A 25,629-nucleotide genomic window follows, 5' to 3' on the forward strand; every position below is an offset into this window, starting at 1 on the left:
TGTCTTTTAATTGTGTGTGATGCCGTTCACCTTCAAAAAACATCACACCCATGTTAATGGCCACTGAGTTTCTGGATGAGCCAAGTAAAGGGATTGCCTCCTGTGAGTGGGGGAGGAATTACCATGGCATTGTACCATCAGACCAGCGTGCGGCGTCAAAGGGATGTCTGGCATTAACAGGGCTCTCTGCTGCATCATAGTGCCAAGCACAGCTTGTTACCGGAGCAACAAAGCCAAGAAAAATCAAGGGTGAAATAGGCTTTTTGGAATGTTTTCCTTTCTATTTCCACCCTTTATCCTCTGTCACACCAGACAAAGTGCTGGGAGTATATCAGTCCTTACTACAGTCTTTTGACGAATCCTGTGGTGAGAATGTCACACACTTAATCTGGGGGGGAGGGAGAGATACCTGCTTCCTTGTTACGGCCAAGTGTAGCCACTCCATGTGAAAGCAGTGCACTCTGAAGTCAATTGGCTTCTTGAGAGGGGGAGAGAGCATGCAAATGTTGTGGTTTCAGTTCCTAATCTGAACCTCCATCACTGAATACAGCAAGCCTTTTGTAAACAGCAGCAAATTACTGTATATAAGCCATAATCATTCAGTGGCACACTGTTGTTTTCTGTTTTACTGCTCTTAATTGGATGATATACTCACAATATTCCTTATTAACACAGTGAGCGAGGGACAGAGTAATGAGGTAGAAGTGTTTTATTTAGAAATCATATAAAATACTGTGACTGTCCCCCTTTGATACTGATTGAAGCTGACTGTCAATTAACTAATTAACATGAAGGAACAGGGATAACATTGCTTGCTATGCACTTTTTGTTAAAGCGACTGCCAATCAGTTGGGTTTGAATTCTGTTTCTTCGCCTGCACAAAGACACGGGGGTGAAAGGATGTAATACAAATCTGTAAAGGAAGGTTAAAATAGAAATGTTAAAATGTTAAAAATTCTTTCTCCGAAAGGAATATTCAGGAAACTGGGTCCAGCTCTGACTCATTTAATTTAAGCCTCTCACTTCCTATGATTTTTTGCAATCAAAATTACTCTCAAGATACTTTTACAATTTATTTCTTGCTTGTGTTTACTATAGTACTGACATAATTAAAGTCAAATCCTTATGCACATGAATAACTCTGTTGAAGCCAACGAGATAACATATATAAGGAAGGCAAGCAAGATTAAACTCGGAAATTTTAGGAAAAATACAGTGGCATTTTGCAATAGCCATCACTACTATAGTTAAAATTGCATTAGTGTTTCTATTATAAACCCCTTGCTTTAAGGGATTTATAACTCCAGAGGAAACACCTCATGGGTTGAGACTTGGCATATAGGTTTGCTGCTTGAGAGCTGTTTTAAAAAAACATGCATCATTTGCAGTTCTTACTCAAAACTCCTACTGATTTCATTAGAACCTTACAAATGTTTTTGTCTTTTAAACAGAAATGTCCTAGCTCATCAATTTATAATTTTGATTATCCTGTGAGTTCTAAAATATATCCAATGATGCTAGGGACTAACGGGCCACTAGGATGCCTTGAGGAGTGATTTAAAAAACAAAATCAAACAACCCCTTTATTTCATAGGGTGAAATCCTGGCCCTATTGAAGTCAATGGGAGTTTTCCCATTGACTTCAATGGGTCAAGGATTTCATCCATAGTTTCTACTCCCATATGCTTCAGGGAAGTTATTTTCCCCTGTATAGTTCTTCGTTTCAGAATACTGTTAAAAAACAAAGGAAATTAATGCACAAAAAATGTGACAACTGAAAAAAAGGATCTAAATTTTAAAGGACGATAGATATTTTGCTATAACCTAGGTGAAAAGAATTTGCATTTGTGAAGCATGTATTTATGCGTGAAGAGATGGAAAAAACACTGTTGCTTTTCCACCAACATGCAAATGACTCACAACAACAAATCCTAGATGTTGGCGGCTGGTAAATCAGTGACTTGTTTCTCTGGAAAAGATCGAAGGAGCCTATGGTAGGCTTGCAGTGGAATCGGCTCACAAACCTGGCAAAGGCTGTGGGAAATGGTTTACTTTTTTGTTTTTAAACTTACTGTGTTGACCTTGGGATGCATATTGTGAAAATGCTGCTGTTAATGTGGAACTTAGGTATTGTTTACGACTACAGCAGGCCTCTTAGTGTTGAGCCTAGTCATGTCTTACAATAGCTACAATGATGCATGTGGGCGGTCAACACTGAAAGAAAGTGTGCCCCTTCTCATCGATTCAGCCTGGGACACGCTAATTAATACTGTATTTAAAACTAACGATCATATCACTTATTTTGTTTTGGGAAAAAATATTGAATCATGCTTTTTTGTTTGCATAAGGTCTAATCCTGCACCCCTCAACTTAAAAGTGTTCTCAGTGATGCAATTCAAGGCTTTACCTTCCAAGTTTTACTTTCCCACCTGTATCTTTGTTCTCATTATTCTCAGAGACTGGAGTGAGTGTGGGTGTGGGGGGGTGTATTTTTTACACACACCCCCAAACACACACCCAGTCACAGAGAGCCAGACTGGGTAGATATAGATTTAAGCCAAAGTTCACAAGCTTGGCTGATCCCCCCACTACTTCATGCTGGGGCTGCTCAGCACCTCTGAGAATGAGGCCACTTATTTATGTGGCCACAATGTGGAGTTAGGAGTCTAGGGTTGTGTGTCTCACTGTGAAAAGTCTCAGCCTTAAACTGAAAACACAAAGCCTGTAAATGTTTTCTTTTATACTTGTTTTGGAAGTTACTTTCTTCATGTTAGCTCGGAGCCCGTCGTTGCCCGTGCGCCGAAACGGCGTGGAGGGCGGTCCCAGCGACCGGGGCAGACTGCACGGGCGGGCAGCTCTTTTTGCTGTCATCGTCTATCACCGTACACTAGAGCTGGTCAAAAAATGTCACGTTTCACAAAAATGTTGAAATTTTTTGGCTGTCTCAAAATTTCTAATTTTTCAACAAAAAATTAAAATAAAAAAACCCCTTTTTAGGTAGTTGCTATAAGTTATTTTCTTTCCTCCCCCACTTCCTCTCCCCCCTCCTTTTGCTCTCCCCCCCTTCCATTTTGCCTTGGGAAAAGGGAGAGAAAGAAAGGGGAGGGGTACACACAATAATTGTGTGGGGGGGGGTTGGGTCAAAAATATAAAATCAAAGAATTTAGAAAAGAAAATGTCTATGAAAATGTTTGTTTCAAAGATGACCAATTTTGATTAAAAAATAAAAAATAAAAGTTTTTTGCACAAAAAAATGCTGGCCTGCTCTACACTGCTGACACACAGTGACTCCTGCCGGGAAAGTTGTACAGGGATGGCCTAGGGCCCAGCCGCCCCTCACTCTCTTGCCCTCCCTAGCCTTTTGTATGACATGGGCAGAGGGCAGGCTGATGGGCAGCGCTGCTGTTGCTGGGGAGTAGACTGCAAATTGATACCTGGCTAGAGGTTTATTATTATTTGCTGACCTTCCATCATCTCCTGAGGCAGTTAGCGGGTGTCCGGTGCACTGAAGAGGCAGGGCTCTGTGCTGGCAGGCAGCCCCGCTGCTCAGGGCATCAGCACGCATGAGGAGAGCTCCGCCCCAGAAGCAAGGAGAGGGCCTAGGACACAACGACCATGCAGATAGATGCAAACAGTGTATTCATCTTCGAAAGCTCAGCTGCCAGTTTCCAGTGCAATTCCTTGTTATTACTCTTTGGCCTCCGGTGCCAACAAGAGGTTAACTGACTCAGCCAGAATTACAGGATGAGAGTCAGTCACTCAGCCAGGATTACAAACTAGGCAACTCCGGTCTTGCTCATTACTTTAACCATTAGCCCACATCATTCCTTTCAAAGCGGTGAAGTTCAAATTGAAGATTAACGCTTCATCTTTAACCCTGGCCATTGTAACTAGGTGCTGCATGGTTCTCAGATCAGAGCCTGAGCTCACATACTAATTTTCCAATAGCTATCGCAAGCTTCAAGGACATTCAGCATGTAATATGCTGGTGCTCATCAACGGGTATAAATAATTTAGACAATTACGTAGTTGCTACAAGCTAATTTAATAATATCAAGTGGTTGGTAAGAGAGCAATTTACTCACTGCGCCCTTGCTTGGAATTTTTACTGGACATTTCTCCTTTTAACACTCAGTAGTTCACCACTGGTTTATACTGCCATTGTGCATGCTCACTATCAAGTTCAGAGAGACCCTCACTGATCAATAATTCTTCACTTTGAGTGTACTCATTGGGCAGCAAGATTTTATTATGCTTCTTTGAGTTGCTCCCTGCACCCTTTCATGGATTTCAAATTGTATTACTCTGGTGTTCATATTTTTAGGGGGCTAGTGTTCCATAATTGGATGGGGAAGGGATATCTTTTAACCATCTGAAAGGCAATGAATATCAAATCATCTTGTATTAACTGATGTGCAATTCAGCGCTGCAGGTATTGATTGATCTGTTCCTTTCTTCCAGGAACATTTCACACCTGAATGCAAGTTCAAAGAATCAGTATTTGAAAACTACTATGTGACATATTCTTCAATGATCTACAGACAGCAACAGTCTGGCAGGGGTTGGTATCTGGGTCTTAACAAAGAAGGCGAAATTATGAAAGGAAACCATGTGAAGAAAAATAAACCCGCAGCACACTTTCTTCCAAAACCCTTAAAAGGTAATTTCTTCCGTTTTCCCAACTGCTATGACATGATGTTACATTATATCAGAAATATTTAATTGCAAAAAATACATTTGAAGTGTTGAACCATTTACATCATGGACACGTAACATCCTGCAGCATACCATTAATGTAACTGGAGCTGCTTTTTCAGATTTGACTACATCCCGTGATATATAATTTGCTTCGCGTATTCAAATACATGTTAACCCAGTTCCCAGTATGTCCATTACAGTCCATAAAGATTTCACCTTGATAGTACAACTGGCAACCAGCAAAAAGATGTATCATGTCATGCTTTGTTTTATGCTTCAGGCATGTTTATTAACTTGGTATAATATTCAGATGGTAACATTTTATCTCTACTACACAATTATTAAACATATGGTATCAGCACCCAAACATTAAAAACAATGCATGTGAGACACAGATGATGCCTTGTCTTAGACCCCAGGTTTATTTGAGTAACCTCTTAAGGCAAATGCCATTTTGAAATCAGAGATTATCTCCCAGATGCACAACCCTGGATGGATAGACAGGCCATTTCAGCCTACGTCTAGTCTAGCTTTACAGTTTACATATTTAGGGCCAGATTCTCAGCAGAATCCAGTGCACTTACAAAACCACTGCATTTGTGTATTCAATAGAAAAATTAAAGACTCATTTTTGTGGTCATCCACCTGGACCATGTGCACAAATGTTGGGTCAGATCCATTGAAGTCAATGGAGCTAGGCTGATTTATGCCCTGTGAAAATCTAGCCGACAGACTTTTGCAGAGAGAAAGTGGGTATGTGCGTATTTTAGCTATTGCCTCTAATATTTTACCCCTTAATATGAACCTTTCAAATTCTCTTTTCATGAGTGTTTGCATGTAGAAAAAGAGAAATCTCCTAATGATCTTATCCACGTAGTGAATACATTTCTTTCACTACTCCTATGTTAGTTATTGAATGAAAAGTTCTAATTAGCCCTTGAAATTGCATAGCCAAGAACAGAGGCAAAAGAAGTCGCATATAAGATGTGCTGATATGCTGCTATTTCTTTCTGATTTTCAGTGGCCATGTACAAAGAACCTTCTCTTCACGATCTCACAGAATTTTCAAGATCTGGAAGTGGGACCCCGACAAAAAGCAGAAGTGTTTCAGGAGTGTTAAATGGGGGGAAATCCATGAGTCAAAATGAATCAACGTAGCCAGGTTAAGGCAAGCCAAGTGCTCTGTAAATGGAACCTTACCTCTGGATGCCGTTGAATTCTTACTAGCAGTCTTTCATCCAAACCGTTCAATTGTTCAGGACAAGCCGCCGAACTTGCATAGGTCACTTGTTTATCAGCCATTAGATCTTCTGGTTGTCAAAGGATATATCCCAAATATGTAGAATATGCGTGTGCATATCACAAGGCACCTGGATAGCCAGCAAAACATAACTGTGGAATAAATCTCAGAGAAGAAATGTCCAGCTCTTTTTCCTCTCTCTCTTTCTCTCTCTAGTTTTCCACAAAGCATAGGAGAGAAAAAAACAAAAACATTTCTCAGCATTCACTGCTGATAAGAATTTGCTTTCCAACCAAGAAATAAAAAGACCACTTTTGCTCTTCAAAGGAAATTTTAACGCTTATATGTTTTATGGGGGCAAACAACAAAAATGTAAACTCTGTTGTTTTCTTGGCTTACTGTTTTATATCTAACGCTTGATAACAAAGGTATCCTTTAATTTGGATTTGTGCAACTTTTTGATTTCTCAACTCCAATGGGCCTTTAAAGCTGTGTCTTTAAAAAAAAAAACAATAAATTCAGGGCTGGAACTGAGCGTCGGTGTCTCAGGCTCAAGCAAACAGTGTTCTTGTGATTTTAAACACACTGAAATATAAATTTTTATAGATTTGTAGCATTCTGGTAAAGTTCTTGTGCTGACCCCAGTCTGTAGGAATTGAGTTGTTTTGTTAACCCGAGTCAGTGGAAAATAACGTAAACGGATAAAGTTATCCTCCAGTGTAGATTTATCTTAATTCCATTTTGTGTACCATGTTAAACTATTGTTGTGGCGTCTTTTCTAAAGACAGAAACTGTGGAATTAAGGTGACTTAATTTTTATAAGAAATGTCTTATTTGTAAAAGTCCTTCTTTCCCTGTAATGGGCACGTGATTCTTGTGTAGGAGGAAGCGTTAGGACAGGTTACCCCTAAACAACATATACTCAGACATGCTATTGGAAAAATTGTTTAAAAATTTAGTTAGGTTTCCATTTAGGTCATCATATCTGTTGCATGGGAGAAAGTTGGAATATTGGCATAGAGTTGCATGAGGTGTAAGATTTTGTGCATTAACCATCATTGGATTCTGTGCTCCAAACCTGACATAGTTCTGTACAAGCAGTTGTCTGCCTTGTACAAAAGAGTTGTTTATTATTTGTTGTATACACAATCATGCACTGAATAAACTATTTATATTAAGATGTACTTTTTTTAAAAAAAGCTTGCTGTTTTATTAGACAATGTACATTGCTGACTTTTACTTGGAGACACAGAACTGACAGTCAGATACATGCAAATTCTGAGTGTTACTAATATTATATATAACATTTTTTGGTTTGTAAACAGCTTTATGTGAAGCGGTTTACAACCCTGGAATACCATTCACAGTACAAATGAAAATCTGTCCTTCCATAGTGGAGCTCTTATTATAGGGTGACCAGATAGCCAGTGTTAGGGGGCTTATTCCTTCACCCACTTACTTCCCTGGTCCTTCTCGCATGAACAGAGAGCAACAATACCCGAAGTCCAAAGGTGCAAACAATTCGATGTTTATTGGGGTGAACTTCCAGCAAGCATGATTCCAGTTTCCTTCCTTAGTATCCTCCTTCCCAGCTCTGACACCACAGAGCCTTACACCTGTGTCTTTGTTCCCACTCCTGCCCTTAGCCAAACATGATTCCAATTTCCTTACCCACATTCCCTGTTCCCATCTCCCCCTTTAGCAAAACATGATTCCAATTTCCTTACCCACATTCCCTGTTCCCATTTTCCCCACACACACCCACCCCCTCACTTCCTGATTGACTGCAGACTATATAGTAAAACTTGAGTTCTGCTTTGCTATACCTTAACCAATCATTTTCCTGAAATTTAACTAACCAATCCTAACATATTGTAACATGATTATGTAACCAATTATATCCCACCACTTTAATTAGTTTACACCCAGCAAAATTAATTATACAGCAGACAGGAACAATCACAGAACCAGACAGAGATTATACAGACAAACAATAGCAAAGTGGGAACTATAATGACAAAACAATACAGAAGTGAGGATTTCACATCCCAGCTATTGATAAGTGAGTTCTTGCCAGACAGGATGCTATCAAACTAAGTTTCCTTTTACATCTTCTAGGCACTTCCCTTTCTCTGGAGGCGATAGGCACTATCAGGACAGGATTGTATTCCTAACAGCCCAATAGCACCTTCTTTCAATGTGACTAGTTTGGAATGTGAGGATCTGACCATTCGCTTCCCAGCTTATGGCTGCCTCTGCTGCTTAGCCAAAGGGCCTTAGCCTAAGCACAAGGCCTCAAACTGTCACAGTAAGAGAAGGCCCTTACACCGGCAGACAGTGATTTTGATTCTTTCTTTTGTACCTCTATAACTAGCCAAGTGATAAGAATACACCTAAATTCTTAGAGTATAGGCCTTTACAGACAGACCTGAATATCTCTATATCCGTGAAAAATCGGGACAGAGGTGGGGGGTAATAGGAGCCTATATAAGAAAAAGCCCCAAATATCGGGACTGTCCCTATAAAATCGGGACATCTGGTCACCCTACCTTCTTATATACCCAGCTGAGACTGCAAACAGCATGCTAATTACTTAACAAGTCTAATTTTCTCTAGAAGAACTTTTGAAGCCCTATGAAAATTTGGGTCATGGGGAAAATATAACTGGCCGAGACTTTAGATCTCAAAGCTACTCAAGTTGTCCCTTAATGGGGTGGTATTTTCATCATGTCCCTTTGATTTCTGTATCAAATTTATTCAGTTTACAAGCAAAAGGTATGTGGGGTTAAGTTCCAGTCCCACACATTCACCTTTGGCTTGCCTGCAGTCTGTCCCTCTCAACATAACCAGGGTTTGGCAGGCCAAATGGTGTTGTCCCCAGCACCTGTGCAAACCCCATGGGCACTGTGGATACTAGACTTTTTTTCCCTAAAATGTCCCATCATTTTTACTACTGGCGTCACCAACAGTGGATACATTAATGTAGACCAGCCATCAGCATTTGAGTTACCGTGAGCATTTAAGCTACTGTGAGTATTTAAGCAACAATGGAAAGAGAAAGTTAAGATTTTGATTAGATTTGGGTGAAAAGGCAAAATCTGGAGGTAGAGAGAAAGAGAACAGAGAAGAAAGGGAGACTCTTACAGTTATCCATAAACTTTAGCTAGAAATTAGAGTAGCATACTAAGTTATCTGGTCTATCCTCTCCAGTAAAGATTTGTTCCCTACTAAGTAGTTTGGCTTATCCCAGCCAAGCCTCCAAACTGTTTGAGATGTGCTCTTCACTCATTCAGATATGTCTAGACGGAGTCCCTATGAGAACCATCCACTTTTGGATACATAAGGATCTCACTTACAGTAGGAGCTTCTGCAGAATGCTCTTCTATCAGTCATTATATCCTGTAGCACCAGCTGTGTGGTAAACACCAAGGACCAGATTTTCAAAGGTATTCAGGTGCTTAATGGGAGTCAGACACTCAACCTGCTTACACACTTCAGCAATAGACTCCTAGTAGGATTTTCAAGAGGGCCTTCCCTTCACCCTCTCCCCTGGTTCTTGTCACGCAGACTGAAAGCAGAAGACCAGAAGTCCGAAGTTCAGACTATGCAATGTTTATTGGGGTTAGTTCCAAGCAAGCATATCCATAGTGCTACTTGCTGGCAGAGTCTGTTTCCCAGTGTTCCATTCCCAGCTCGACACTGCAGAGCCTGTTCTCCATTCCCACCTCCTCCTTTTTAGAAGGTCCCAAAATACCTGCAATGCATGCCTCTGTCCCACCCCTTACAACTTATGGTCATGTTTTAGGGTTTTGGAGGGTCTTCATCCCATCCCTTTTGTACCCCATGGGAGGGGTAAGGAGTGCGGTTGTGCTGTGGCCAAGGAAAGTCTTTTCTTTGGCTTTTAGTGTTTCTTATGCCTGCCCATCTCCACTTGCCCCTCCTAACTGCTTGCTTGACCTTGGCTTGAGAGAGGAGCAAGGCAGCCTTCTAGTGTGTGCTCATATATTACCTTTCCACCAAACCCTGTTACACTTTAGCTCTATCTGTTCGCTCTGCTCTTTGTATTAAAAGCCCCATCTGGCTGTGGGAAATGCAACAGACAGTGTCTTTGTTCTTCACACATATTAGTATAAGATATAAGCATATCAAAAGTCAAACCCAAAATTCCGTCTCAGGCTAACAAACAGGATTATATGCTAACATCTATCTGCAGCTTTCAGGGCCTCAAAACCCTTGAAAAGCTAGCCTGAAACATTTAACAGTGAACTGGCCCTTTATGGAAGGAAGAACGGTCCTTGTTCCAAAGAGTTTACAAGCTAAGGTCCCAATCTAACAAGCCCCAGGACAGCACACCCACAGGGTGTGCTGGGTACATCCTTGAGCTCAAGCTGTGTTGCCCCAAATATATGTTCCTTGACAGAGCCACACACAGCTGGCTCTTAAAAGCACAACCTAGCACTACATACGACAAAGCTATGTTGACAATACCTAACGTCCTACAGAAATAATATATGCAAAAACTGTGACAAAAATGTAACTGGTGCACATGCTTAGAAACCATAGGAAACACCTTTTCTGTGTATATTTTTAAAACATTTTTTGCTAGGTATAGAAAAAGCTAAACTAAAGAGCATTAACAACCTGCATCAAGATAAGCAATACATCATGTAGTAACAGCTAAGCACATAGCCAGCTAAATTATATTCCTTAGTGTTAATATAGCTCCATAGCATCACCTTGAATTTAAAAAGTTAACCAAAATGAAGCTAAACGACTCCACCAATTCAGTGGTCTAGCATCAGGGAAATTCTCTTTCTATGTATAATTATTCAACAGACTCACCCCCTGAAAATGGCTATTCACACTCCAGTTTCTGGCATATGTAAAACTTTTCTAGCACTAAAAGTGTCCTATGCCATCAATCAGAATTTTCAGAAGGGCTCGGCCCCCCGCTTCCCCCCCGAAATAAGACCAGATTTTCAAAAGTGCTCGGCTCCTCATGTAGGGACCCAAATGAGGGGCTAGAGTTTCATAACACTCTTTTGAAAATCTGGCCCTAAATATTACAGTGGGAGCTGTGCACTTGAAAAATCTGGCACTGGGCTCATCTGAGCAAACCAGCCTTCAGGGTGAGAGTTTTAGAGCTGCCTCTGTGACTTGGGAACACACGGCCCACGGAAAGTCAGTAACATCCATCACAATGTTGTTTTCCTCTCTGAACAGCTGACACTGCAGATCTGCCTACTACGAAAAAGCGTGAGCTTGGATTATTTTCAGCTCATAAACCTTCTTAATTGGTAACAATGACAAAAAGCCATAAGAAGCTGTCTAGGCAGCTTTTGCTATGTCACTGTTCTAAATGGCAGGCCTGAGATTTTTTCTGGTATCAGGTCGGGCCAAGATGGGAGAATGACACATTATTTTTCCCCAATGCTCCTTTTTGCAGGTGCAGAAGGAGTCAGCATTTGTGTAGTGTTAAATTTACCAGTAGTTTTTGTCTTCCTTTATGACCCCTACAAACCCCAGCTGTCCCCTCACAGAGGGGTGACTAACATAAATGGTAACGAGTCTACGCCATGAGCTAAAGGCGTTAACTCCACTGCCTGACAGCAGAACTAGGCGCTTATCCCCTGTGGCTGGCATTTTTTTCAAAGCAGCCTAGGCCAGTTAGATACCTGACTCCAATTACAGATGAACAGGAGTGGCGCGCCTAGCTCCTTTAGGCTTGATTGAAAAATCCCACCCTATGTGGATTAACCCTCACAGGGGAGGACACAGGACAATTAACCAGTATGTTACACACACACCCCAGAAATGGGACTAACATGACACGTGCTAATCTTTCCCCTCCTCCCACCCCGGCCCACTCAGGCACTTTGCTTGTTGTTTCAGCTCACCTCCCAATCTTTCATCTGGTTGTCTTCTACTTAGGGTATAGCTACACGTGCAGATGTAGAGTGCTTTGAGTTAAACCAGCCTTCCGAGAGCACAGTAGGGAAAGCACTGCAGTCTGTCCACACTGACAGCTGCAAGCGTACTGGCATGGCCACATTTGCGGCTCTGGCCCTCTGAGCCCTCTCTAAATACTGATGATGCAGGTGGCGTTTTCAATGGAATGCAGTGGGAATGGGGCACTTTTTAGCTCTCCATGAAAGCCACAGCCATAAAATTTGCCCATGTGAAAGGTTTCACCCAAACAATTCCTTAGATCCATCTTTTTACCTGGGGGTGGGAGTGTGTGGTTTCAAAAGCAGCTGTAATTTAGGAGCCTAAAGTCTATTTTCGCAAGTGACTTAGGCACTAAAGCCCATTGACTTGCAGTGAGATGTTGGCTACTAAGTCACCTGGGCGCATTTCAAACTATTAGCCTAGATCAGTGGTTCTCAACCTATTTACCACTGTGGGCTACATATGCAGCTCTCGCTGTGTTACGGTGTCCACAGCCAAACCCTATATATACTATCCGTATGGCCCTGAGACTGTTACATGGGCCGCAGCTATGTGCTGATTGGCCCGAGACCCACTGCCCTAGATGCTTTTACGTAACATTATAGTTATTGTCCCACAGTCATCTAAGAGCTGCTTCTTTATTTTACAGAACATCCTTAACAAATGTACTTTGGGGCCGAATTTCAAAAATGACTAGCCCCAGGGGCCTCTGGACTGGATGCTTACAGCTCAGACACGCACCGCCTCTGCAGTGTGATGTCAGGGTTTACTTCTGGTTGGAGGGGTTCAACTAAGCTGACCTGGGGAAGGACGTCACTCCAGCAGGGTAAAGTTATTCAGCAAACACTGAGCGGATGACTTGCTGCCACCAAGGCCTTGTCTACACTAGCCTGATAATCCCCAGGATTCAGCAACGACCAACACTAGTGCAGCTGCGCTTGTACTAAGCTGTGGCTGTACTCAGCGATCAGGTGTTCGTTTCCAAAGCCTGCCCTGAGCAGAGTTTCCTGGCATGGTGGTTAACATCCCCACCCCGGAGCCATCTCTGTACTAGGGGCTCAGCTCTGGTGCAGATGCAGGACCACGAGCAGTGTCAGTTTTTCTAGGGCAGACACCATCACTTCAGTTTCCCTTCCTGCTGCTCATAGCGGACTGTGCTAGCGTAAACCCGCTCTGCGCTTTCACACTGGGCTAACACTAGAGCGGCTTAAAATTTAATCACAAAATCTTGCATCTGAATAAAAAGAGGGTGGGGGAGCGGACATCGCAAATAAAGTTGAGATTATTGTTTTAATACTGTTTCTCAACCAGCTCGTTAGCACTTTCTGACCACGGACTGTATTTAAAACCAGTTCGATGGAGCCTTGGCTACATTAGGGAAATTCTGCCCCATGGCTCAGGTGCATTCAGCGGCTAGTGACATCAGGTGCCCTGATGGTGCTGGGTCATAGGCTGCTGCTGGTCTCTTGCAGCACACTATCATCCGGGCCTGCTCAGAGCATCTCTGATGGTCAAACAGAGGTTTCAATAGCCTAAGCAGCTCTCCTGAAACTCCAGTTCCGGAACCCCCACTTATTTAGGCCAGTCTGCTAAGCACAGAAGCGTGAGATGGCTGGCAAGGGAGCCACGTGCCAGCCCACAAGCCATTTTCATGTTTTCTGATTTAGCGCTGTCTGTTGGCCTCCCAACACCCTCCTCTGCATTACTCCTTCATTCGCTACCATGCAGGGTTTTGTCCTCCGTGTCCCTTGAGACACGCCCTCTCCAATAGCCGTTTCCCTACGCCACTTCCACCCACAAACTCAACCGTACACATGCGGATGAGCAGCAACATGGCAGAAGGAGGCTGTGCGGCATTCCCTAGAGTCTGGAAAGGAATTTGTGAATGACCAAGGCCACTGCTGACGTGCTTTATAAAACAGGGAGTGCGCCCTCGTTTCAGGCACTCCAGGAGACCTCACTCTAGGTACAAAGTTTTTCATTCCTTTCTTTTTAGAAAACCTTTTTCTCTCTACCCTTCCGCACAGAGGCGGCGGAGAGCCAGTTTTCCCAGCTATGGGCAAGGCAAACGTCCTCACTTATTTGTGCTTCCTCCTCACGCCAGTGTGGTTGACAACACACCTTGCTTGCCTGTCTTGTGGTCAAGTAGGGCTCCTCACTCTCCTCCTCCCATCATCTACAATCACTGGCACCTGACACATAGAGACAAGTCCTTGCACTGGGGAATTTACAGTCTCTAATATACAGGCACAGAATGGCCGTGTGTTAGCCTCAGAGACAACAGTGGAATGGTAAGTTTTGGTGCAGGCTACATAGGCAATGAGGAGTAAAGGCAGTTTGTATACACTGGGAAGAGGAGAGGGAGGAGCCCTTCCTGACCACAGACAGGCAGGCAAGGAAGGTTGTCAACCACACTGGTACAAGGAGGAAGCACAAGGATTCAGGAGAGAGACTATGAATCTGGGTTTGGCCTTGTCTAGCCTGTCTAGGCCTTATTTTCCTGTCAATAAAATGGCTATTCTGCTAATTCCCAAACTCATAAGAGGTGTGTGAGGGTAAAGTCATGAATGGTTGTGAGGACCATGGTGCTGAGCGCCATAGATCTGTGAATAAATACAGATGGACTCTACCTGATGCTCAGCTAGCTAGAGGGGTAAATATTAGAGCCTGGAGGAAACTTTTGACTTTCCATCAAAAAACGGAAAACTTGTTTTTGATGAAACAGAATTTTTTGCAGCAAGGCAATTGAGGCCAAAACCCAATCAGCCATCCACAAACCATTCTGATGGGAAATTTATTGACCAGCCCTCGTAAATGTCAGTTGTGGCCGCAGATCTGTGGCGGAAAAATGGCAGGCCCCTTGTAAAGCTCATGCTTTTGTGCCTTATTCTCAGATTGTAGCACTGTGGTAAGAATCTCCTTTAAGCCACCACACCCAGCTTGCTAGGTATGTGGATATTTGCAGGAGCTTGCATACTAGGGCACAATGACAGCAATTTCCTTGACAAAAATTGGCACGACTGCCACTGAAGAAACTCCTTCATTTACTGCTGACTGGATTTACAGGCCTACCAGGCTGGCAAGGTGAAACTCAGCAATGAATCAATTTCTAACAGTGGCAGAAAGGCCTTGTCTACACTAGATAAGATTTACTGGTCTAGCTCTTCTGGCAAACACGCCTAGCATAAATGCAGCTTATACTAGCAGAAAAGAGTGCTTTGTCAATACACTTTATACCAATTCCTCACATGAAATAAGCTATGCTGGCAAAAGGACTTTTGCCCCCCATCATAATGTGTCTACACTCAGGCTTTTGGTGGTATAAAAATAATGGGGGGGGGGGGGGAAATCCCACCTCTACGTGACATACTGGCAAAAATTTCTAGTGTAGAACAGGTCAGGTATAACGACAGATCTTTGTATTTAGAAACTGGCTGGCAGAACAGAACAGAAAAGATACAAACGCTGAGAACTCTGATGCTATTATTTCTATTAGTTCTGCAGCAAACATTATGCCATAGTCAGAAACTCAAATGGACAGCATAGTATATGAAGCTAGATATTAAATGGATGCTAAAATAACATTCATAGGCATTCTAATAACCCCTCAACCAACAAAAGAATAAGAAGCATATAAGCCTGCTGACAACTTTTGTAAATCAGATTAAAACCACGTGTTGTGGATTGAAACACAAATCAGCTAAATGTCATTGTATAACACAGGCAAAGATTTCTGTAGTAATATGATGTGGGTGGGTTTTATGCTCAAGGTTCAACTGGTCTGTGACATTTGGTTTGATGTCCAGCTTCGGTATGCTTGCAGAGTCAGAAACAGGGTTTATAGCAATATCAGTGGCTGCATTCACACAACAAACTAAACCATGTCTGCCTTTACAGACAAGGAAGTGGAACAAAGAACTCCCCCCTCCCCCCTCCCTTGAGCAGAAACAAGATCTGCTTCTTCAGAGGAACAGCTTTAAAAGTGTCGACCCCATTTCTTCAGTGCCTCTGCTTAAAGCCTTTGGGTGGCTCCTCATACAGCTGATTTCTCTGCAGCAAACTCCATTTCACACACCTGTTGCAATAGAACATGCTTGGAAACGTAAATTGATGGATGGCAAAAAAATAACTAATTTAGCTCCAAAATATACGAGTTGCATCACTGGAACTGCAACTGTTCCAGCATGAACAGGTGGAAGGCTGGGAATGAGAGAAACCACGTCCTTGACAAAGCCCAACAAGAAGAACTGCAGCAGAAGCTACTGGATAGCAACCAAACCTCAACAGGAGGATAGGTCTCCAACGCCTTCATTAGGACTAGCAGTGGAAGCAGCAACACAAGCATTTCATCCAAAGTTTTGCTCTTATACCCAGATCTTCCATTCACTGGACCGATTTTCACTTTCTTAATCCACAGCAGCATAAGGAACATTTTCCTGCTGTCCCTCCCTGTGATTTCCTCCAACCTATGAAGAGCACCCCACTCTTTCTTTTCATTGCCCCTCTCCCATGTACTTCCACTGCACTCATATTAGCTCGGTTCATCACTCACATTTACTCAGCAGAAGGCTGATCTTTTAATCCTTCACAAGGCATTTCACTTACCTAGCTAATTACATCATTGAAAGCATGCCTGGCAGCCCCGTCTTTGCCCTTCCTCTAAGTCTGTGCAGTGTCGGGCAGCTGCTAGCAAGACGGAAAGTCAGCAAGTCCCCCGTGACAAAGGGCTTTGCCTCTGTGTCTCACTCAGCAGGTGAAAAACAGACGCACTGTGCATTGCCCCCCTCTGCCCGAACTCCTTGGAAGCCTTCAGAAAGACTGAAAATAATTATCTGCCAACTTGAGATGCAATAGGTCAGTCATGAACCTGGGAGAAACTTTGCTAGGTGCACCGCTATTATGAAACACAATTACTACCTTCTTGATCCATCTGCTGGAGCTGTTTTCGCAAAGGCCTGCATTACAAGTCACACATCATCACTTTAGCCCCGTTCAGAAGGAAGCCATTACTCTTTCTTGCAATGCACAGATCTTTTTTCGCGTTATGGTTGGCAGCCACCACTCCAAATCACTCCACCATCTTTGTCCATCCATCCATCCATTGTATATATGTATCCATCTTTCATAAACTGCTCTGTGGTTATTCTTGGATGACCTCCACATATCTCCTGCCCTAGCAGCTCAGCTATCTTTAGCTCTTCTGCAGGGTAAGTCAAATTCACCTTCAGTGAAACTCTGCTCAACTCAATCACACGACACAAAGAATGACTTTGGCTTACTCTACGGCTTTGTCTACCATTCACATGTTCCTTACCGCTCGCTTCCAGTTCTCTAGTATGCTCTTATGCTCAGGTGGCACAAAGAGGTCATAATCTGCCCAGAAATTCACAGCAGAGAATGTCTCTGTGGTAGCAGAACTCTCTCTGGGGTGAAATTATGCCAGATCTGTGTCCACACCTGTGTCAGAGATGGGTCTGCAGAGCTCAGCACCACAAATCATCCGCTGCAGCTGGATCCAAACCCAGTGGCTCTGGGTGCCGTAACTGGCTCCCTGACACCATCTTCTCTCTCCTGTGCTGAGCAGAGCTCTGGTAGAGGCCAGACTATCTGTAAATGACAACGGTTCCCTATCTCAAACTATATATTTTCCCTAGCACACATTCCCTCTTTCCTGAGCTTTGTTATTGCTAACTTACAGGCATTTAAGAAATCTCTGAATGCAAATAGTTCTATTTTGTCATTTCTGGGCTTTATTTAATAAATACCATGGTTGCACCTTAGTGAGTCGTAGCAGCATTCTGGCTTTTTAAAATATTAGAGAGCAAAGTGCAAGGCCAAAATAACACCAGCTGTTGGGTTAGAACCTCAGCTGGTGTGAATCAGTGTAGTTCCAGTGACATCCCAGAAGCTGTGATGATCTACAGCAGCTCAGGAACTGGCAACCACTCTTCAAATGGTACATGAGCTCCTCACATGGTGCAAATACTGTAAGACCAACTTTTTGGCCAATGTTTGCTGCCACAAATGGTTCCCAAAAGCAGCAGGGGACAGGGATGGAGAAGAAGGGAAAAACTGCTTGTTCAGTTGTTTCTGAAGAGCTGGAACGTACAGCCCTATTGTATAATCTCCAAGGCATTTCACAAACATTGTGCTTTTTCACCTCTTTTGGGGAAATTGCCTCCGAACTTAAAAAAAAAAATCTATAACCCATATCATGTCATTTTTTTCTAATGATAGGTAAATCTCAGACGATTCTGAAGTTGTATTTGGCCCTAATAAATATCCTTAAACTTGGGTGTTTGTTCAGAACTTATTCAAACCTCTTGGGTCTTCACAGTTAGGCTGGAAATTTCACAAGAAAATGGCCCCTCTAAAATATCTAGTACTTCCTGCACTGACTTTGGCAGGAAATGTCACAAGAACACTAATATTTCAGTCCTTCTAGCCCCAGATGGAACCCAGAAATATAGTGTCCCATAAAACACAGGACTTCATTCTCCTCTCGTTAACTCAACTGAAATTCCATTTACTTCAGATGAGCCGCCCAGCGGCCCCCCCCCCCCCCGATTGTCCCCTGGAGGAGAAGTAAGTTCTAGTTTGGCTTGGCTTTTAGGTGAGAATTTTAGGGGCGAAGGGGTCAAGCGATGGATGAGTTATTTTCAATTCACTTATCCCTCATGGTTTTTTGGTTTTCTAAACTTGCGGGATCTGAGCCAAAGTTCAAAATGAGGAATCGCCTTATTTTTTAACAAAAGTGCAACAGGCAGACATAATGTAGAAAGATGATTCAACATTACAAAACCATTTCGCGCTTAATATAATTCTGTTATCAGCTAATCTCTCTGACCACAGCCCACCCACACACCAAGAGATAGAGTTGCCAATACCAAGATTTTCATTCCAATCTGTTTGGTATTTCACAAGGAACAATGACAATGGGAACCACTGACCACTCACAGGGCCAGGTGCAGATCTGGAGGCTGAATGCTAAGGTGGCTCAACATAACCCCTCTCCCTCCCCGAGCCTGAGTTTGCTTTGTTAGGGACACTGCCCCTTGTTTTGTATTACAGTTGGTAAATTACACCAGGCTCCAAATAGCCGCAAAGGGCCAATACGCACCCAAGGATTGTCATGGCACAGGGGCGCCATGACTCATTTCTTGTGTCATACTCCCTTTTACTTGCTATGCTGGCATGAGGATTAGTGAGTGGGGCAAAGGCTCCTGTGCTGGTGCTATGCTACCAGAGGATTACTCGGGGGATCTTCATTTGAGGCCAGATTGCACCTGTGGTAAAGTGCATAATAGCCACACTGCACCAGAGAAGCTGGCCCATAATGTTTGCCCACTCCCAGCATAGTGCCTCCTAGCAATGACAGGACTAGAAGGCGATAGACGTCTTGAAAAATACTACTGATTTCCTGATTAGCTCTGTTAAGAAGCCATTACAGTCTAGCAGGACTTTTTTCAGCAGCAGATGATAGCAGTCGTTAGGAGCACTAAACCACTACTGCTCGTCTTTTGCTGCTCTCACCAAGAACTTTTATAGGAATATAGAAAAAATTTTCACACTAACCAAAGAAACCATAATAATAAATTCCTTCACCTCTCACATAGCTGGGACAGAGTTTATAGAGTTACACTCAAAACCCTCACTGATCAGCTAGATTTTTAGCTACCATATGAAGAAGATTGCCTTCTTATCCAAACACATAGCCTCCAACAGTCTTATTATTCATGTATGTTTGGCCTCGGTCACCACAATTCATGTATCAGGAACCTGATTCTGCCATGTACTAAGAGCTCTCAGGTCCCACTGAAGTCAATGGAAGCTAAGGACACGTAGGGTCTGATCCAAAGCCTACTGAAGTCAACGACCGTCTTTCCATCGACTTCAAGAAGCATTGGATTAAGCCATTAGCATTTTGTCAGATCAGGCTCTGAATTAATATCAATTTCTTGAATGTATAAGATAATTACACACTATAACGCATTCTGTTATGAGCAAACATGAGATGACGTGTTAGATTTCTGCGGTGCGATACCAACAAAACTGCAGATATATTACTACTTATTGTCAATTACTGTTTATTTATTTGCATTCGTGTTCAGGATTTTTTGGCAGATATATCTTAGTTCTTTTTTTTCACCTGAAAATCTTACAAGACTGAAAATCTCGACCTCAACTTTCTGGAAAACCCAACCAGAAGTCTCTAAGGGGAAACATGTATTTATTTGCGCTGGGATCATTTTACTGGTGAGGTTTGAAGTTTCCCAGAAATGAGTACACCCTAAATTCTTTGTTTAGCTAATTGGGGATGGACCCTGTACAACAGGCACATGAATTTTTTCCATGCTCTGTGCAGCACTACAGCAAGCTACTCAGGATTGTGCTAAAGGCAGCGTTGCCGGTGCTTGCCATTTGATCGCTAGCCTTGCTGTAGGTGAGGTTTTTCATAGAGTCCTGTGACTGCACAAGAATCTCAGCTTTGTTTAAAAAAAAAAAAACCCACCCTATGTGTCTGGCCCTCATGCTTGCAAAGTATAGCTTGCAACCATGAATGCTAAAGCCTTAAAAACCAGAAAGCAAACAAAACAAGACCCCAAACTGTATTATTTTGAAGGTACCAGGATCTTTGGTGACCCGCCTTATGCTTTTTTGAACACATGGCGTTAGCAACACTGATTATGGCTACACTTCAATCAGGCAGCATGGACTAGCTACCTGGATACAATCCTACGCAGGACTCAAGGGACATGCTCAAGCAGCTAGCCCGAGCCGCTGTCCGTGCAGCCGCAGCTACACGGCTGTTTTTAGCAAGTTAATTCAATCAAAACTAAGTATGCCTATTTGTAGCTGTCCCAATTACAATATAGTGTGTGTCTTGCATCCCTCGGACTACATCTGGGGACAGATCTTCAGCTGGCGTCAACTGTCATCACTCCATTGAAGACAAAGGAGGGATGACCATTTGACACCAGCTAAGGCTCTGGCCCCTAGGGGTAAAGCAGCCAAGCAAAGCGGATATGGGGAACATATGCACAGAGAACTGAGATCATGTAGACACCCTCCCTGGTAGCTTACCTCTCAGGCTATTGTAGGGGCTTCTGTTCAGCTGCCATCCGAGGAGACGGCGCATATAAAGCACCCTGCAGGCCACCTGTATTTCTGTACTAGATGACGAATGAGTTACTATAGAGTGAACTGCTGCTCTGGAATAAATAGTTCAATATATTTCATACCCATAAGGCTACCTTTTTACTAGCATCTTAAAGAACGCTAACCCCCTAAGTGAGTTATACGTAGCGTGATATTATGGGGAGCAAATGGGCACCAAAGGAAAAAGCTAAAATTCAATGCTGGATGAAAAAGAAGAGATTTTCCCCCCCAGAAATGGAGTAAAGAGAAGCAACAAAGAGTTTTCAAAAATATCCAAAGCACTGAGTTATGATACTACTGTGCTTGTGGAAACAATCTCATGTTAGCCCTTTATTGACTCTTATGTTATTTTATTACTGCTACTCACAATGGTACCTCTGCTAACTCTGTATTTATTATTATATTTCTCTCTCCCAAGTCAGAACGCTGCTAAAGAATCCCGCCCGACTGTTCCTATCTACCAGGGGCCAATGTCAGGCCCTAACGTCACAGCCCAGCAAAGGAATGGTATTATAGCTTCGCCAAGGCTTTACCTTCCAATTTCAAAGCCATCACTAAATTACTCTTGTTTTTCTGGGCTTAAGTCAGACCCTGAACTATGATGTTAACAGAAAAGGAGTACTTGTGGCACCTTAGAGACTAACCAATTTATTTGAGCATGAGCTTTCGTGAGCTACAGCTCACGAAAGCTTATGCTCAAATAAATTGGTTACGAAAGCTTATGCTCAAATAAATTGGTTAGTCTCTAAGGTGCCACAAGTACTCCTTTTCTTTTTGCGAATACAGACTAACACGGATGTTACTCTGAAACCTATGATGTTAACAAAATTCTTTGGTAGCTGAATGACTAAAAGTGGTTCAAAATGACAAGTGTAGGTGAGAACAATTATTATAATAACTAGGGGTTCTTGCCAGGTAATAAATTCAAATAAGCTGTTTAAAATACATGCGGAGTAAAGGCTGTGTTTTATGAAAGTGTGAATGACACGCTTGCCAGCAGAAACAAAGATTGTGTCGCATTTTGCTGACAAAGATGACTCATTCTTTTTCTTATTTCCTGACTAGTCAAGACCAATCAATACCTCATCCTCAGCACAGGCCTGAAGGCCAGTCTAAACCATCATTCAATGGGGCCCCTCCTCAAAAAGCACCTTACGTGCAAAGAAATGGACCATTATGTTATATGTTCACAGAAAGGCTGCTCTGTGTGATGTTCAATGATCAGTCAGGCCCAGATCCTCAAAGGTATTTAAGTGCCTAACTCCCTTTGAAATTATTGGGAAAGTCACATAGGCCCAGATCCACAAAGACAGTGGTTCTCAAACGAGGACCGCCGCTTGTTCAGGGAAAGCCCCTGGCAGGCCAGGCCGGTTTGTTGACTTGCCGCGTCCACAGGTGCTGCAGTTCGCCGCTCCAGGCCAATGGGGGCTGCGGGAAGGGCAGCCAGCACATCCCTTGGCCCGTGCCGCGGAATGAGAAATAGAAAGGAAAATGGCCAAGCAAGTCCCTTTCAGGCATCTCCATAAGGAGGGAGTAATGGGCATCTCCGTAGAATGGGCTATGTTAATTACAATACCACCCGTTAATCAAAGTTTTTCACCTGTCTGCACCTCAACTGTTTGAGGGTAATTAACACGGGCAGCGTGTCACATAGGCTGGGGAGGCTGTGCCTGACCCTCCCTGAAGCCCTGCTTGCCCCCAGCCCAGGCAGGCTGCTCCTCTTCAGGGAAGCAGCATGCTGGAGCTAGGACTAGGGTGCTGGGGCCCCTGGCTCAGGGAATGGGGGGCTGGAGGCGCTGGGGCTGCCTGCCCTGTACTTGGGGGGGGGGGAAGCACACCCACCCAGTGCTGGGGGCCACATGCCGCCCACCTGCACACCCTGAGCTAGGGAGCCGGGGGGAGGGGGGTTGAACGCCAGCCACCCATGAGCAGGGGCTGGGGGGGGGGACTGGCAGCCACGAGGAGGGGAGGCTCCAGCAGGGAAGGGAAGCGGGTCCTCAGGGGGGAGGGGGAGCTGGCTGTGGGCTAGCCTCCCCCAGACGGTGGTTCACCCACCACCCATGGTAATTAACTATTTACCAAGGGTCATGGTGGACTCTCCATCACTGGCAAGTTTTAAAACATGATTGGAGGTTTTTTCCTAAAAGCTCTGTTCTAGGAATCATTTTGGGGAAATTCTGTGGCCTCTGCTATACAGGAGGTCAGCCCAGATGATCACTTTGGTCACTTCATGCCTTGGAGGCTGTGTAAAAACCATGCAGCCTCACACTTATATGTGACGGGGCACTAGATGGGGAGGGTTCAAAGTTACTACAGAGAAATCTTCCTGCAGTGTCTGGCTGGTGGGGCTCACCTGCGTGCTTAGAAATTCCCCCCCGGGTCAGATTGGCAGAGACCCTGCAGGGGATTTTGCCTTCCTCTGCAGCATGAGGCATGGATCACTTGCAGGTTTAAACTAGACTAAATCATGGCCCCAGACCTCTACGTGACAGACGCTGGGACTGGATGACAGGATGGATCATTTGAAACTGCCCTGTTCTGTTCATTTCTTCTGACACAGTGGTTCTCATCCAGGGGTATGTGTACCTCGGGGGCGGGGGACATCAAATCAGTGTTTTTCAAGCTGGAGGGTCACAACCCCCAGGGGGATCACAGGTCAGGGTTGGGGGAGTTGCAAGTGTAGGACTGGCACTAGGGAGTGGTAAGCAGGGCAACTGCCTGGGACCCCACTGTGGGACCTGTGCAGCTAAGTTACATGCTTCAGCCCCAGGCTACGGGGCTTGGGCTTCAGACTCTGGAAAGGGGTAGAGTAGTTGGGAAAGGTTGAGAACCACTGCTCTGATCCATCTGGCACTGGCCATTGTCAGACACAGGATACTGGGCTAGACAAACCATTGGTCTGGCCCAGCATGGCCGTTCTTAAGTTACACTGGCATAAAACTGGGGTTATTGTTACTACTGTTATTTGTATTACGATAGCACCTGGGAATCCAGTCAAAGATCAAGGCCCCATTGGGCAGCAAACAAGACAATCCCTGCTCCAGAGAACTTGGTGGCAGCCAGAATGAGGCAGATTGGTCACACCAGATAAAAAGGGTGAGGGAGGATGAGGTACCACACCCTGCCACCTCTTGAGAACCTCTGATGTAGAAGATGCGTAAGAAGATGTTTTGTGTGTCTTGGAAGTGTGGTCCAGTAGATTGAGTGCTGTGCTCGTATTCAGAAGACCTGGGTTCCAGTCTTGGCTCTACTACTGGCTTGCTGGGTGACCTTCAGCATTTCGATGTGCCTCGGTTTCCCCATCTATAAAATGGGGATGATAATAATACTGACCTGCTTTGTAAACTCTGAGATCTACTGCTGACAAGAGCTGTATAAGAACTAAAGTATTGTTGTGGGCAATTCTGTCATATGTGGGTGTGTGCATAACACACAGGTCAGCGCATATTCTGGGGTCACTGAGACATAGTGAGGAACAAGCAGCAGAGCAGGGGCTAAAAGAATCAGTACATCTATCTTTGTTCCACCTCAGATTTGAAAAACATTTCCCAAGGGCGAATTCAGTGGACTAGAGAGAGGCGTGCAGTGAAAATGATTGTGCATAGACACTGCAATGGTAAGCTGCGGCTGAATGGTCATATCATATACAGTTCTGGGAGGAGCAATGTTGCCACTTGTCACAAAGAACGGGTTAGAAAGCGGAGCACAAGGGTTGTAAAAAAGTCATTTTTTTTTAAAGACACTATTTGATTTGGAGAAGCACAGCTGGCCTGGGTCGTATTTCTGCCTGTCACATGCGGGTTTATTTGATTCTAACGTTGGGATTTGTTTTCCAGGGCACTGATCTGTGCTTGAGCCTAGGACATTTTATTAAATGGCATCTGCACCACTGAAAACGAGGCCAGAAGAACAACATTTCTCTTTGCCCAGGATGTGGATCGAGCTCCTTGAGCCTTTTCAAACAAGAAAATGCAGGCATGCTTAAAATGGACACAGTATTAGGGATGAAAACAAGGTGTCACGTATGAGGCCTGATGCAATGGAAAGACACTTCACTTCAGTGGGCTTTGGCTCAGGCCCATAGCAACCAAAAGTTATTACCCTGTGACAGCTGTTTGACGGTCACAGTACCCAGTGGAAAAGTGTTTCCATCCTAGAAACTCTCCCCACAATTGTTTAACCAAAGTCCATTGCTGTAAGCATGGATCAGTGGACAGAGCACAAGTCTGGGGAGTGTGCAGATCTGGATCTGAACCTTGTCCCTGCTTACCTGCTATGTGACCCTGAGCAAGTCACCTCTCTGTGCCCTTTTCCCCTGCCACTCTTGGTCTGTGCTGTCTGGTTAGAGTGCAAGGATTTTGAGGCGGGAGCTATGTGATTGCACAGTGACTACCACAACAGGACTACAAGCTGGGGTCTACGTGCTATGGTCATACAAACAGTGAGGTTAATGTAAACCCTGAGGTCTGAAGCTCTGGAGGTAGGAGTGAGCTCACTCCTACCGTCTGTTCGGAAACAGGAGAAAAGAGCAAACAGACATTCTATAGGGGAAGGCGCTCTCTGCCACTGTTCCTCTCTTGGTT

General features: G+C 43.9%; 1 protein-coding gene and 2 long non-coding RNA genes across 11 annotated transcripts in view; 1 reads left to right on the forward strand and 2 right to left on the reverse strand.

Moving 5' to 3' along the window:
* Positions 1–7,122, forward strand: part of FGF13 (fibroblast growth factor 13) — a 336,830-nt gene extending 329,708 nt beyond the window's left edge. For all 7 annotated transcript variants that reach the window (XM_037909138.2, XM_043522501.1, XM_043522499.1 and 4 more), the window contains 2 exons: positions 4,462–4,660; positions 5,720–7,122. In XM_037909138.2, coding sequence (XP_037765066.1) covers positions 4,462–4,660; positions 5,720–5,856 — 336 coding nt within the window. In that variant the 3' untranslated portion in view covers positions 5,857–7,122. The remainder of the gene's footprint in view (positions 1–4,461; positions 4,661–5,719) is intronic.
* Positions 1–25,629, reverse strand: part of LOC119567087 — a 110,012-nt gene that overhangs the window by 9,064 nt on the left and 75,319 nt on the right. The window lies entirely within an intron of this gene.
* LOC122461683 overlaps positions 5,936–25,629 on the reverse strand; it is a 56,558-nt gene continuing 36,864 nt past the window's right edge. Inside the window, exon 2 of the long non-coding RNA XR_006283786.1 lies at positions 5,936–6,068. This is a non-coding gene — a long non-coding RNA (uncharacterized LOC122461683). The remainder of the gene's footprint in view (positions 6,069–25,629) is intronic.

The sequence above is a fragment of the Chelonia mydas genome, chromosome 9, assembly GCF_015237465.2.
Source record: "Chelonia mydas isolate rCheMyd1 chromosome 9, rCheMyd1.pri.v2, whole genome shotgun sequence".
In the NCBI taxonomy this organism is placed as follows: domain Eukaryota; kingdom Metazoa; phylum Chordata; order Testudines; family Cheloniidae; genus Chelonia; species Chelonia mydas.